The sequence below is a fragment of the Jatropha curcas genome, chromosome 1 (genome assembly GCF_041381405.1).
Source record: "Jatropha curcas cultivar XTBG-Jc1 chromosome 1, XTBG_Jcur_1.0, whole genome shotgun sequence".
Lineage (NCBI taxonomy): Eukaryota > Viridiplantae > Streptophyta > Magnoliopsida > Malpighiales > Euphorbiaceae > Jatropha > Jatropha curcas.
Window position 1 is genome coordinate 3,816,022 of NC_143151.1, and position 15,740 is coordinate 3,831,761.

At 32.2% G+C, this 15,740-nt stretch overlaps 1 protein-coding gene and 1 long non-coding RNA gene across 3 annotated transcripts; both read left to right on the plus strand.

Moving 5' to 3' along the window:
- Positions 1 to 2,999: 2,999 nt before the first annotated feature.
- Positions 3,000 to 10,824, plus strand: LOC119370973 (uncharacterized). Of its 2 annotated transcripts, XR_016322571.1 has the most exons (4): positions 3,000 to 3,171; positions 4,020 to 4,085; positions 4,903 to 4,961; positions 10,776 to 10,824. It is a non-coding gene; the product is annotated as an uncharacterized LOC119370973 (long non-coding RNA). The 2 variants fall into 2 exon arrangements; XR_016322570.1 differs by lacking the exon at positions 10,776 to 10,824 and having other exon boundaries at positions 4,903 to 5,052.
- A 2,265-nt stretch (positions 10,825 to 13,089) lies between these two features.
- On the plus strand, positions 13,090 to 15,357 carry LOC105628129 (RmlC-like cupins superfamily protein). Its single transcript, XM_012209475.4, has 5 exons — positions 13,090 to 13,553; positions 13,661 to 13,842; positions 13,936 to 14,016; positions 14,188 to 14,601; positions 14,730 to 15,357. Exons 1-5 carry the CDS (start codon positions 13,199 to 13,201, stop codon positions 15,198 to 15,200), a joined length of 1,503 nt encoding a protein of 500 aa, XP_012064865.1. The 5' UTR covers positions 13,090 to 13,198; the 3' UTR covers positions 15,201 to 15,357.
- Positions 15,358 to 15,740: the final 383 nt, after the last annotated feature.

Here is a 15,740-nt window from a genome sequence, read left to right on the forward strand (position 1 = left end):
CTTAAAAATATCATAAGCAAGTTAAGTGGATCGTATTAGGTCAATATGACTCATTTAACATGTTTATGATATTAGGCGGTTACACGAGTCAACACGACTCATTTAACCTGCTTATGATATTAGGTCGGTTACACGCATTGGGTTCATGTCACCTGACTAATTTTTATATTGTATTCGTGTTGACAAATTTAACACTGTTATTAAAATAGATCATGTTTATGTTGACCCTAATCGTATCGCATGTCAGACAAATTCGTGGTGAACCTGACATGTCAATCCAATTTGACATCCCTGCTTATTTTAGTATTAAAAGAGGTAGACTCAAACTTAATTTTATTTTCATACTAAGTTTTTGAGTGCTTATTTGAGGAGATTTTTGTTGCCAATAATCTTGTTTGAGAAGTAATCCAATTCCAATATGTTTCACAATGCAAATGAAAAAGAAGGCTTAGATTACTTCCGGGTAAGGTTACCAATAACCAAGCTCTAAGTACAAACAAAGAAACATCCAATGCTTATCATATTTATGTGTTGCTTTTTATGTTGGTCCCCCCAAATTTCCACAACTCAACCTTTAGTAAAGTTCTTGTACAATGGCATCTTAAATAGAGACGTAGACATAAATTTAAAGCAAGATGAAAACATAAGCACTCACATTCAAAAAGATATAGCATTGTCACATAAAAAGATCAATAGAATCTATAAGCGTGGAAAGGGTGAAGATAATTAGAATTATTTTTTAATTTTAATTTTTATTGATTGTAACCAATTGAAAATAATTAATTTTTAAATAATGCTAAAATTGATAATATTAAAAAAAATTTCAGAAACATTGGAAAATGAAAATCCTTTTGGTTATTAGTAATTTTTTTAAAGATTTGATGTCAAAATAGTTTCAATCTTAATCTTTCTAATTTTTATTTTTTTGGTATCCGAATTCCACAATATATAGATGAAAAGTTAAATAAAAAAGAAATATTTTATTTTTAACCAAAAAATAACAAAAATTCTTTTTATTAAGAGAAAATTTAGAATATCTATGGTTCTGTCAGTTTGCTTCATCCTTCTTTACCAAAAAAAGAAAAGAAAATTCAAAACATTTGAAGCCTGCACAAACTAAGAGCGGGCTCAAGCCCAAATCTGGCCCACATGGGACGATGGCCTCGAATTTTGGTGGAGTAATTGAAATTTATCACAAACTAGATGTTTTCGATTTTATTAAAATCGCAAATTCAACTCATGGAGTTTACGATTTCAATGTGGAAAAACTTGAAAAAACATATCTACTCATGTATGAATTCGTAATTTCATAAAATCGCAGTAAAATCATTAAAATCGAATAGATTTTATATTTGCACTAAAACTGGTTAAATGGGCCGAATATAAAGGCTCCAAAAACCCATATAAAGGCTCCAAAAATACAAGCCGAAGATAGTGTGTTTTGATGAAATTGTGGATACCAAATTGAACAATTTGCTATTATGCTTGATGTTGTGCACTTGGTTTATTAGGTACGAGTAAGTGTGTAAACATCACTCCAATTTATATGTAAATATTTTTAATTACCAATTTAATATCTCGTGGTCTTCATGAGATACAGAATCATTCAGAAGTGGTCCGTGAATTTATAAATGTTAATGTTGTTATGCGATGTGACCGCAATTCATTGCTTAGTTTAAAATAATCCTTCATGTATAGTTAAAACAATGTATACGTTGTCCAGCATGTACTTGGAGCTATGCTATTTTTAAAATAGTATTTTAGGTGTTTCTAAAATTTTCTTATTCTACATGATTTTGTGGATTCTCCACCAATTCTAGAGATGAATGGGGTAAGATAGTTGAAGGTGTGCTGGAAAATCTGGTTCACCATGGTTCAAACTTTTAATATTGGTAAAGGAATTTAAGAAAAAAAAGAGAGAGAGAGAAGGGGCTATCGTTCATCTCCTCTAGTGTATAGCTCTGATCCCCCGTCAAAAATCATCTTCTTTACGAAAACCGTTTTTTCAGAATCTTTAACTCCACTTAGCTTTTGAATTGTGCAAAATCGCGAACCGAATAATAAAAAACCTAGCTTTTTGACAAAGAATCAATTGAAAGTATCATTCAACCTTATTCTTTTCAAATCTTAATAATTAGAGATTGGTTTATGATTTTTGAGACTATATTATTTTTTTTCATTTTACTCATATTTTTATTGGGTGAAATTCATTTTTATATTTATATTTAAGAATGACAATTTAAATATAGTATCATATATTTTTAAAAAATCAATAAATTTTAATTATTTTTTTAATTCTTGTAAAAAGAGCAAATGATACTACTACCTCTATTATGATACTTGTCACATTTAGAATTTCATGTCGTTAAGAAAATCATTAAATTTGTCTAAGTTAAGATAAATTTTTGAATAAATTGACTATATTACCCTTAATGTAATACTAATTCTCTAAGAAATCATTAAATTGAAGTAATAATTATTGATTATATACAAACGGTAAATATGAAAGAAAAAATTATGACTTCTTGAAACCACAAATATTATAAGTATTTTAAAATAAACTATTTTCTTAAATATAACAAGTATTATGGAAGGGAAGTAGTATTAAAGTGAAACGAAAGGAGTAGTATTTATGGATTTGGTTGGTTTAATCACCTTTATTATTGGTTTGTGAAACAACCCGAATTTTTATTTTCAAAGATTTTCTAATTAAATTTAATAAACCGACAGCCTGTAAATTAATATTAATATTTTAGTACGAATACTGTGAGAAACCGGATCGAAAACCGATTGAAAAAGGCTGAAAACCAGTTAAAAATCGATGATTTGGGCCGAATCGAATCGAACCGAACCGGTTCGACCCAAAGCATCTAGTATGTCCAGCGCTGCACCTTCATTTCTCACCCACCATTTCTGCGCCACCTCCAGCTCACCACCGCACCACCACCATCTCCTCCTTTCTTCCTTTTCTTCTTTCTTTCTTTCTTTTCTTTTCTTCTCTTTTCTTTTCTTCTCTTTTCTTCTTCCCTGTGTCTATCTCTGTGTGACTGGCGAGAGACAGCAGATCCACTGCGCGCCGCCCAGCCCTCGCCGCCTCTCTCCACACCGCCAATCGACCTCCGGCCACCAGCCCCATTTCCGGTTAATCGAATTCCGGCAACAATATATGAGGTATAATTTAGTTTTAGTGAATGAAATTAATTGTTTGTAGGTAATTTATTTAGTTAAGTTAGTGTTCTTGAATTTATTTAGTTAATTTATTTAGTGAATTGATTTAGTTTAGTTAGTTTAATTTTAATAATTTTAGTCGATTTAGTTAATGTTAGTAATATTAGTTAATTAGATTAATTTTATTATTTGAAGTTAATTAATTTAGTAATATTAGTTAATGAAATTAATTTTATTACTTATAGTCAATTAGTTTAGTTAAGTTAATGTTAGTAATGCTAGTTAATTAAATTAATTTTATTATTTGTAGTTAAGTAATTTGGTTAATTTAATTTGATAATTGTGAGTAGTTAACAGTTTTATAATTTTAGTATTGATTTAATTAAGGTAGTTTAAATATAATGTTATTGTAATGTATAATTTGGATTGTGTGGTGATGTTGAGATTGGAGGAGGATGGGAAAATGTTGTTTGATTAATTGCCCGACGGATGGGCCGTATGGATTGAATATTTGTGAAATTGTTGATATTTTAATAGGTAGATAGTCCAATTTTTAAGGGAGATGCTACCGAAATTTCGGTAGAAAAATAAAAATAAATTTGGTATAGAAATAAAATAAATTTCGGTAGAAGAAAATAAATAAACTAGAGTTAGATAAAATAAAATAAAACAGAATAAAATAATAATAATAATAATAATAATAATAAGAATAAAAGTTATGTCAGAAAAGAAATTTAATATAGAGAATAATTAAGTATAAAAAGTAAGAATAGGAAATAAAAGTTATTAAAGGTAAATAAATATCTTACCTGATATAATTATTTTCTGGTGTCATTCTCTGAATTTCTTAGATCGCCCAGGTCCATCTAGTGCTCCTCCAGGACAGAATCAAAGCTAGAATTTCGCTCTCCACCACTGTGAGTAATAATAAATAATGCATATCAACATGCATTTGCATAGCATTTTTTTTACAAACCTTATATATACATATATATTTTTTTATATTAAAGCTCATATTTATTTTATGTTGCATAATTGTATATTTTTATGTATTTGGTGCAGTACATTGAAAGAATTGTTTGAATAATTGTGTTGTGCATATATTGTGATTTGTTTGTGTGGAATTGGGATGAAGTGGGTCACCATGGGACTGTGAGACCGTACCGTTATATGGATCCAATATGATTACTGTTAGCCGGGTAAATGGGAGATTGGCGCCCCCGTGTGCACCTACTGCTATGATCTGTGTGATATGGAAAACCACAGGTTGGTTTCTTTATTGGGCGCACCTGATAATCTAGATTTGATCGCAGCCCGCAGGGTGGCCTCCTGTTGTGAGCGCCTGATGATCTAGATTTGATGGAGACGACCGGGTTACCTCCTGTTGGTATGAAAAAGAAAAGAGAGAATGGAAAAACAATGAGAGGGCTGGTCAAGTGAGGATTAGACCGGTCGGCCAGTATGGGGGATCGGCTCCCTGGTGCACATGTGAGAGGATGAGCCATGTGGGAGGACGGCTCATCGGGGGTTCGGTGACTCCACTGACTAATCTCCACGTGATGTGATTAATTGAAGGTGATATTATTTGTGGGTGCTGATGTAATGTCATCTGATTGACTGATGTGTGTTCATTCAGTATACTAGGGTGCATTTTGCTTGACTGTATGTGGTGTGTATTATTTATTATTATTCACTGAGTTGCAAAACTCACCCCCTTCTCTCCAAACCTCCTAGGTACTAGGAAGCAGCTGATTCGACTGAAGCTCTGCAATCTTCTCCGCAGAGTTATAAATGTAAACTTTATATTTCTGTTATTTAAATTTGGATGTATAAGTTACTCTACTATCAGATTATTATTGAACTCCGCAGTTATAGGGTTGTGTATTTATATTGGGTTTTATTATTAGCACTACGCTATAAATTAAAGATTATGTAATTAGCTGCAGGTGAACCGGTAAACCCATAATGTGATTATAATTTATTGTGGATAGGTCTTGGTTACATATTATGTATTAATTGTGATTGGGTCACATGGTTATATATGGGCTTACTGTTTTGTTGAAATTAGGAGAATTATGTAGACAGATTGAATAATTTAGGCTTACTACGGGCCTCGGGGGCCTTAAACTTACCTGGGCTCTAGTGCCGGTCCGGCCCACGGAAACGGGTCGTGACAAAGGTGGTATCAGAGCAAAAGTTCATAAATCTAGATGTAACTGCGGAGTAATTCCTGTCTTGTCTTGACATAGTCTTCCTTGCTTTCCTTTTCAGCGTTGTTCGCAATCAGGTTAGAGTCAAGTTGTTTGATGTGTAAAATTTGTATCCTTGTTCTGTAGAGATGTGATTTAGTTACTAATGCTAACGGGATGGTTTAAACAAAAATCCTTATATGGAATAAATAATATTCATATATAATTTAAGTATGTAAGAAGATAAGATATATAGGATTAATAAGTTGAAGTTAGATGATGAAAGTGTGCTATTTTTATTTAATACGTGTTGAATGCGGAATACATACATAAAAATGCATGAGTGCGTGTATATGTGTGCCTGCAGAATTGAGAATTAGTTGCTAGTTTTATTTAATAAGAGAACTAAATGGTTCGGATTTAAGGACATTAGAATCTATTTAAGTGGTGCCTTGAGTTAATATATGTATTTGGTGATGAGTATTTTTCATAAAGAATAATATTGGTGGAATTATTATACCAAGTGATTTTTAATTATGAGAATTAATTACTGCTTAGTGGAGAAAAGTGTATTGTAGCATTCATCAGCTATTTCTTTTCAAGGGTATGAATATAGGGAATAATATAAATTATTGTGGTTATAAGGAAAGTAAATTGTGATTCTTAGTAAGAGATAAAGTACTCTAATCTTTATGTACTTAGTAATGGATATTGTGTGGATTGTGGCATCTTATGGTTTAATATGGTACAAGTAAGAATTAAATCTAATGGTATTTAGCCTTTTGATATTTAAAATAATTGTTGCACACTCGATGGTATGTGAATTACAAATAATGATTTTTGTTTAATGGGAGATTCTATGATCTGAGGAGTTAATGACTCCATAAGGGAATTAAGGTACTTATGTTATGTAAACAGTGGGCTATGATGATTAAGTGTATTGATGAATGACATCGGACATGGAGAGATAATTGTCCAATTAATGAATTGATATAATACTAATGAATTAAATAAGTAAGGATGGATCTAGTCCTGTTATTGTATGGATATTAAGAAGAATCAATTACAGAAACGTGATGAGCATAAATTAGTATTATTTAAATGAGGATAATTATTATTTGGAGTTTGATAAATTTGGGTCATTGTTATTAAAATTGATAAAAAATAGGAGTGATGATGTATTAGGGGATTTAAGATAAGGATTTCTATATTTTGGGATTTCATGAGTGTAGAAAAATTGTGGTTTACAATTCATGAAAGAGTTATGGATCCATGTGTGATATAATTAAGATCCTAGTATATGTAGGATGTTTAATAAGCCAGACTAAGCTTATGGATCAAGTATAATAAAAAAAAAAGTAAAGGATAGCAAAGGAAATTAATGGTTTTGGGATTGAAATGCTATTATATTCAATGATAATTATATCAGGAAAATTATAGCTTGAATATAATTTGAACATAATTTGAATATAAAGAATAGAGGAGAATAATGTTTGTATAATTAAATAGTTTCTTGTTATCTCTTGGAATATAGAGAGAATGTGAATGTTAAGAAATTAAATGATCATGAATAGTAATTTTATGCTGTAAATAAATTTAAGATTTATGAAAACTTTAGAAAGTTAAAAGATGCTTTAGAATAAGTAGATAAAAATATGTAGTTAGACAAAAAGAAGTGAAATATTATTAAAGGTAGAATGATGGAACATGTATACTATTGAAGGTAGGAAAATGGCTTTGAGGTTTAAAATAATTATCACTGTCGGTGAGAATTCTAATAGAATATTAGATAAATAATGGATGATGTTATAACCAAACTTATGAGTTGAGTTAATCGGTCTTTTCGAGGTGAATTTTGAGGATTTGATGGATCATAAATAGTAAATTTAGAATCTAAAAAGAGATCAAATATAGGAAGCTATTGAATGTCTTGTGATAAACGAATAGATAACTGAGTCAAGGGTTGTAATCCCGATGATAAAAGAACTTAGTACTTATATTCAGAAAGAAAGATAGATTTTCTGCTTGAGAGAAAGAGATAAGAAAATTTTGACTTCTGTAATTTGATAAGTGTATTATGTTTTATGAGTTATCTTAATTGAACCCATATATTGAGCTTATAAATGTAACTTGTCGGTGGAAAGTACATACATAAAGACTTTCTATTACTTAGTGCATATTTTGAAAGTTACTTATTTTATTGAATGGAGAAGAAAAGTTAACAATTATGACCCTAGTAGAACATAAAGGTATTTGGAATAGTGGCATTTGGTAACAAACTAGCTGAGTTTTAATTTACTATTCGTTTGGAACAGTGAAACTTGGTATAAGAAATAAATAGGTGAATTTGGGATAGTTTTAACAATTTTAGTGAAGAGACTACATGCTAATATTTGAAGACTGATAATATAAGTTGTAAGATTATTGGATGTGATAACTAGATAAGATTATATCTTAATTATCTTGGAGTGCCACTTCATGTGTGTCCATCAGATCATTAATCAATGAAACTTTCTCATGGAATGATTGAGATACCAATTAGGATGAGAATCATGAATACATGATGTGGAGTCAATGTAAATCTACTCTGAATTCCTTAGCAATTGGTAGCAATTATGATTGAATGAATAGAATTGTGTTATAAATGGCAGTTTGCGACATATCGAATGGTTTAAGGGACTACTTAATTAGTTAGGTCCATTTGAGGACTGGTACATTAAAACTCAAATGTTGAGGAATTCAATTAGGTATTAACCTTGTTTGGAGTAAAGAATATAGAGAAGACATAATTAAGGTTGAAAATATTCCTAGATCGTATTAGGTATAAATTTTACAAATTTTTGGAGGTGCTAGACATTATGATAGACTTGGAGAAAAGGAATAACCCTATGATATTATTATCTAAATATTCTTTAAGAATTCAAGGGGTTAAAAAAAAAAAAAAAAAAAAAAAGACTAGATTTCATTATGAAATGGAGTATAATAGAACTGTGTTTGCGAATTTTAGAAAATAAATTAAGAATTAACCGACATGGCAATAGTTAACATGGCTAGTTGCATAAGTTCTGGTCATAATTAATTAAGAAATGGTATGGTATGACAACTGGAAAAAGGAACAGAGAAGTTAATAACTGAAAGAGGGACTTGATTGTGAATTTAAAATTCTCTATATAATTGATGTACTACTTGTTTTTATGGATTCTCATTAGTAGGATTTTTAAAGAGATTGTATATCTATCTTTCGTTAGAAAATGGTTAAGTTGTTAAAGAGGTGATGTGATTGGGATAGAAGCAAAGTATATCCTATCAGTTGATAGCACTTAGCCAGAGAAATGTCTTGATTCTATTTGAAATAAGCTTGTAGTAGTGGCAAGAATTTGTTCTCTTTAATTGGAAATGATTCAAATAGCACTTACTGGCAGAATTTGATAATAATCGAAAACTTTCTTGAGTTGGCAGCAATCATCTTATTTAATTATGAACAACTTCAATGATTATGAGGGCAAATATATGGAATTGGAATTGATGGAAAATGGATTGAGTCGGTATGTAGGTTTTGAATTTTAAAATAAGGAGTCCAAATTGGGATAGTAGTAAATTGAATATGTGGATTCTTGTATCAGAAGATTTAATACTTGGTTTGTGTATGAGCGTCTTATTGAGTGATGATCATTGCCTATAATAGCTAGTGAGAGATAAATGAGGCGATACATCAATGTAGGTCACATGATATATTAGTGCAAAGGTTATAAAAGACTTAAATTCTTACGTGTAAAGGTGAATAATAGTGTCAAATCTGTGCCTTGGGTTATGGATATTTGACTTGAGATGACGACTTGTAGATATAGTACAATTCAAGTTTAAATTAACCATGTGATAAGGTAGATATCTAATTGCTCATAAGAACAAGTATTCTCCTGAATATGAATGTCATAACTTTTAGCAGTTGCAGCATTATGTGAGAAGCACAAACACCATTGTTGTAAACAACTGTTGCATCCTAGTTTCTTGCTAGCTTTAAAATTCGAGGACGAATTTTTTTTAAGGGGGGAAGACTGAAACAACCCGAATTTTTATTTTCAAAGATTTTCCAATTAAATTTAATAAACCGAAAGCCTGTAAATTAATATTAATATTTTAGTACGAATACTGTGAGAAACCGGATCGAAAACCGATTGAAAAAGGCTGAAAACCAGTTAAAAATCGATGATTTGGACCGAATCGAATCGAACCGAACCGGTTCGACCCAAAGCATCTAGAAAATTCCTTTTTTTTATATGTCCAGCGCTGCACCTTCATTTCTCACCCACCATTTCTGCGCCACCTCCAGCTCACCACCGCACCACCACCATCTCCTCCTTTCTTCCTTTTCTTCTTTCTTTCTTTCTTTTCTTTTCTTCTCTTTTCTTTTCTTCTCTTTTCTTCTTCCCTGTGTCTATCTCTGTGTGACTGGCGAGAGACAGCAGATCCACTGCGCGCCGCCCAGCCCTCGCCGCCTCTCTCCACACCGCCAATCGACCTCCGGCCACCAGCCCCATTTCCGGTTAATCGAATTCCGGCAACAATATATGAGGTATAATTTAGTTTTAGTGAATGAAATTAATTGTTTGTAGGTAATTTATTTAGTTAAGTTAGTGTTCTTGAATTTATTTAGTTAATTTATTTAGTTAATTGATTTAGTTTAGTTAGTTTAATTTTAATAATTTTAGTCGATTTAGTTAATGTTAGTAATATTAGTTAATTAGATTAATTTTATTATTTGAAGTTAATTAATTTAGTAATATTAGTTAATGAAATTAATTTTATTACTTATAGTCAATTAGTTTAGTTAAGTTAATGTTAGTAATGCTAGTTAATTAAATTAATTTTATTATTTGTAGTTAAGTAATTTGGTTAATTTAATTTGATAATTGTGAGTAGTTAACAGTTTTATAATTTTAGTATTGATTTAATTAAGGTAGTTTAAATATAATGTTATTGTAATGTATAATTTGGATTGTGTGGTGATGTTGAGATTGGAGGAGGATGGGAAAATGTTGTTTGATTAATTGCCCGACGGATGGGCCGTATGGATTGAATATTTGTGAAATTGTTGATATTTTAATAGGTAGATAGTCCAATTTTTAAGGGAGATGCTACCGAAATTTCGGTAGAAAAATAAAAATAAATTTGGTATAGAAATAAAATAAATTTCGGTAGAAGAAAATAAATAAACTAGAGTTAGATAAAATAAAATAAAACAGAATAAAATAATAATAATAATAATAATAATAAGAATAAAAGTTATGTCAGAAAAGAAATTTAATATAGAGAATAATTAAGTATAAAAAGTAAGAATAGGAAATAAAAGTTATTAAAGGTAAATAAATATCTTACCTGATATAATTATTTTCTGGTGTCATTCTCTGAATTTCTTAGATCGCCCAGGTCCATCTAGTGCTCCTCCAGGACAGAATCAAAGCTAGAATTTCGCTCTCTACCACTGTGAGTAATAATAAATAATGCATATCAACATGCATTTGCATAGCATTTTTTTTACAAACCTTATATATACATATATATTTTTTTATATTAAAGCTCATATTTATTTTATGTTGCATAATTGTATATTTTTATGTATTTGGTGCAGTACATTGAAAGAATTGTTTGAATAATTGTGTTGTGCATATATTGTGATTTGTTTGTGTGGAATTGGGATGAAGTGGGTCACCATGGGACTGTGAGACCGTACCGTTATATGGATCCAATATGATTACTGTTAGCCGGGTAAATGGGAGATCGGCGCCCCCGTGTGCACCTACTGCTATGATCTGTGTGATATGGAAAACCACAGGTTGGTTTCTTTATTGGGCGCACCTGATAATCTAGATTTGATCGCAGCCCGCAGGATGGCCTCCTGTTGTGAGCGCCTGATGATCTAGATTTGATGGAGACGACCGGGTTACCTCCTGTTGGTATGAAAAAGAAAAGAGAGAATGGAAAAACAATGAGAGGGCTGGTCAAGTGAGGATTAGACCGGTCGGCCAGTATGGGGGATCGGCTCCCTGGTGCACATGTGAGAGGATGAGCCATGTGGGAGGACGGCTCATCGGGGGTTTGGTGACTCCACTGACTAATCTCCACGTGATGTGATTAATTGAAGGTGATATTATTTGTGGGTGCTGATGTAATGTCATCTGATTGACTGATGTGTGTTCATTCAGTATACTAGAGTGCATTTTGCTTGACTGTATGTGGTGTGTATTATTTATTATTATTCACTGAGTTGCAAAACTCACCCCCTTCTCTCCAAACCTCCCAGGTACTAGGAAGCAGCTGATTCGACTGAAGCTCTGCAATCTTCTCCGCAGAGTTATAAATGTAAACTTTATATTTCTGTTATTTAAATTTGGATGTATAAGTTACTCTACTATCAGATTATTATTGAACTCCGCAGTTATAGGGTTGTGTATTTATATTGGGCTTTATTATTAGCACTACGCTATAAATTAAAGATTATGTAATTAGCTGCAGGTGAACCGGTAAGCCCATAATGTGATTATAATTTATTGTGGATAGGTCTTGGTTACATATTATGTATTAATTGTGATTGGGTCACATGGTTATATATGGGCTTACTGTTTTGTTGAAATTAGGAGAATCATGTAGACAGATTGAATAATTTAGGCTTACTACGGGCCTTGGGGGCCTTAAGCTTACCTGGGCCCTAGTGTCGGTCCGGCCCACGGAAACGGGTCGTGACAGTTTGATTTAAATTTTTATAAATCACAGAATAGATATGGATTGGATAAAACTTCCAAACCAAACCTTGAATATCCCTAAGACTGATATTTCAAGAAACATACATTTATTTATTTATTTATTATTGTGTGTTTTGTATTTGAGAGTAGGAGATGAAGCATTACTTTAGCGTTTAGACTTTAGAGTAAGAGAATAGGAGATTAACGATATTGTCTTAGTTTACCAAGAGTAAGAAACAAGACAAAACCTTCTATTTTATCTTCTTCTTTTATTTCTTTTTTCAAGAAAATATAGATAAGATAAAACATTTTTAGTTTACCAAGAAGGAATAAGCGACTGAGAAAGAGATAAGATAAAGAAAGATAAAGATAAAGTATAAGGTAAGAAACGAGGAGAATGACTTGCCTTGCTTACTTTGAGTGCGAAGGGTAAGATGCAGTGCACTGTAATTGTTAGAACGCAAAACTTCAGTTATTTCAGTTTATTCGTTTTTCTATATTAAAAAGTAAATAAAAAAATCCAAAATGTAACATTTTTTTTTTCGACCGAACTGAACAAATTAAATTTAAAAACTGAACCTAATAGTCTGAACATTGTCGGTTTGGTTTGTTTTTTTTTTTTTTTTGGTTTGAACCAAAATTTGCTCATCTTCTATTTTGAGCATGAGTTGTCATTATGCCACAAAAGAAGATATATATGAATACAGTAGGAGGTTCATGAACCGCTCAAATCGATTTAAAAATCGTGGTTTTAAAAATTAGAGATTTTATTTTATTTTTAAAATTTGAAAAGCTGAATTAATAGTTCGGTTTATGATTTTAAAGTTAAAATACCAAAATCAAATAAACCAAATAGAAAGTGAAGGTTTACTATGGACTTCGTCTCACAGTGATCGCATATTTCTCACCCGAATACAAAACTGTGTCTAACCTAAAACTTGCCAGCAAACGCACAGCTCTGCATGATAGACACGTACTTCCCTACATACTCTCCATTTTCCCCTTCATAAATCCCACCTCTCTTTCTCTCTCTCTACCAAATCCAAAACCCTCAAGAAATCTGAGAATCTAACAAGCAAGGCAAGAGAAAGGCAACCCATAATGGGAAACAGAACTACGCTTTTCTTCTTACTGCTAGTTATTTGCTATGGAGTCACCGCCATGGCAAATGGGTTTAGTTATAATGAAGAGAGAGAGGGAAGCAGGAGCGAGAGGGAAGTGACAGAAGAAAGAGGAGAGGGAAGCAGGGGAGAAAGAATAGAAGGAGAAGATAGGTTTTTGTTGCAAGATTCAAAGCATGTGGTGAAAACTGATGCAGGGTATATGAGGGTGGTGAGAAATTTTGGTGGAAGAATGATAGAGAAGCCTATGCATATTGGGTTTATTACTATGGAACCGAAGTCTCTTTTTATCCCTCAATATCTTGACTCTAATTTAATCATCTTCATTCGAAGAGGTATGCTAATTTTATGGGGTGTTATCATATGCTAGATTATATATATTAAATAGGTTTTGGACATGATTTTTTTTTTCTATCCTGAAACATAATTGATTGGGCTGCAGGGGAAGCAAAGATTGGATTGATCTACGAAAACGAGCTGGCAGAGAGGCGATTGAAGAATGGGGATATATATCGAATCCCGGCCGGTTCAGCATTCTACTTGATCAACCCAGCAGAAGGGCAAAGACTTCATATAATTTGCAGCATTGATCCAACTGAGAGGTTCGGATTTGGTACTTTTCAGGTACTTTATTTTCCTTGCTAGAAAAAGATATATATTTGTATATACACAGTCTTCAAAAGACTAACTTTTTATTTTTTTTGTATATATTTGCAGTCTTTCTTCATTGGCGGAGGAACCTATCCAACTTCTGTTCTCTCTGGTTTTGAACCAGAAACACTTTCAACTGCCTTTAATGTAAGCCAAAATTTATGCAATTTTCAGTTTTTCTTACTCTTTTTAGGACAATTAGACTCCGATTGGGTTTCAAAATGACAACCTCACTGCACCGGAGACTTCCAGTATGGAATCTAAGCTTACTTAGATTGTTTCCGCTGACTAATATAATTGTTGGTCCATCATATGTAGGTCACAATGGATGAACTTAGGGATATCATGACAAGGCAAAATGAGGGTCCAATCGTATATTTGGACGATTCTCGAGCACCGAAAGCAAGCGTATGGAAAAAGTTCATTCAAATGAAGGAGCAAGACAGACTTCAGCACCTAAAGAGAATGATGAAGTTCCAACAAGAACCAATGGAAGAAGAGGAAGAAGAGGAGGAAACAACATGGTCATGGAAGAAACTCATGAGTTCTGTTTTCGGGCAGGAAAATGAGAAAAAAAAGCGTGAGAGGACCGGTAAATCACCAAAATCTTATAACATGTACAAGACCCCCGACTTCAAAAACAACTATGGATCCAGCATTGCCCTGGATGACACTAGTTATGATCCTCTCAAACACTCTGGCATTGGAGTATACTTCGTCAATCTCACTGCGGTATTGTTCTTATTCTTTTTCTTGTTACGTCAAATTTTGTAACATTGGATTCATACAAGTAAAACAGACATTTTCATTCCTACCAAATTGGAAATTTCAAAGAATTCGTTTGTAACTTTGCCTCTTAGGGATCAATGATGGCACCGCATGTGAATCCAACAGCAACAGAATACGGAATTGTTCTGAGAGGAACTGGCGTAATACAGATTGTGTATCCAAACGGAACACAAGCAATGAAAGCGAAAGTAGCAGAAAATGATGTGTTTTGGGTGCCAAGATATCACCCATTCTGTCAAATTGCATCAAGAACAGCTCCTTTTGAGTTCTTTGGATTCACAACCTCAGCTCAAAAGAATAGACCCCAATTCTTAGCTGGTTCAAACTCAGTTCTTACTACCTTAAGAGGCCCTGAGCTTGCAACTGCATTTGGCTTAAGCGAGGAAGGATTGGAGCACTTTGTTAATTCACAACGCGAGTCAGTTATATTGCCTTCAGCATCTGCAGCACCACCAGACAAGTTGAAGGAGGCGGCTAATTCTGAAAGGGTGCAAAAATTGATAAAGAGCTTTGATAATGATATGATAATGGGTTTTGATTAGAGAAGAGTAATGTAAAGAATAAAACGTGGTTGCAAACACAGACTGTAATAGCTGTTGGTAGTAGCTTTTTTTTACCCTTTTCGTTTATCTAGTTATCCTCAGAGTCGTTAATGAGTTTCTCTTAGTTTGTGAATAAAATTTACTTTCTTTTTTCTCATTATTTCTTGTGGATTTTCTACGGGTATGTTTGGCTTGACTTTGGATTAATAGATAAGAATATCAATTTTGATTTCATTTTGTTGGATTAAAAGGAATAGCTGAATCATTTCTTGATTATAGTAACTACATGGTGAAAACATTTTCTTGTTTGATTATAATAACCACGGGATGAATGAAAGGGTGAATATTAAGAGGAGTCAGGGATCAAAATGAAAATATACGGTGAATATTAGATAGACTAAGGGATCAAAATGAAAAGGGTATTATATTTTTTTGAAAAAATAAAAAGCATATTTAGTTTTTTTTTTTGGCATAAAAAGTCTATTTTCCCAAAAAAAAAAAAAAAAAGTAAGAGAGTATTTCTTGTTTGGGATTTTATTT

Bases quoted from the DNA above. Each gene is read 5' to 3' on its own strand.
- LOC105628129 (XM_012209475.4), top strand. From the start codon at position 13,199: ATGGGAAACAGAACTACGCTTTTCTTCTTACTGCTAGTTATTTGCTAT. The intron at 13,554-13,660 runs GTATGCTAATTT...ATTGGGCTGCAG, and splicing joins AATCATCTTCATTCGAAGAG to GGGAAGCAAAGATTGGATTG. The intron at 13,843-13,935 runs GTACTTTATTTT...ATATATTTGCAG, and splicing joins TCGGATTTGGTACTTTTCAG to TCTTTCTTCATTGGCGGAGG.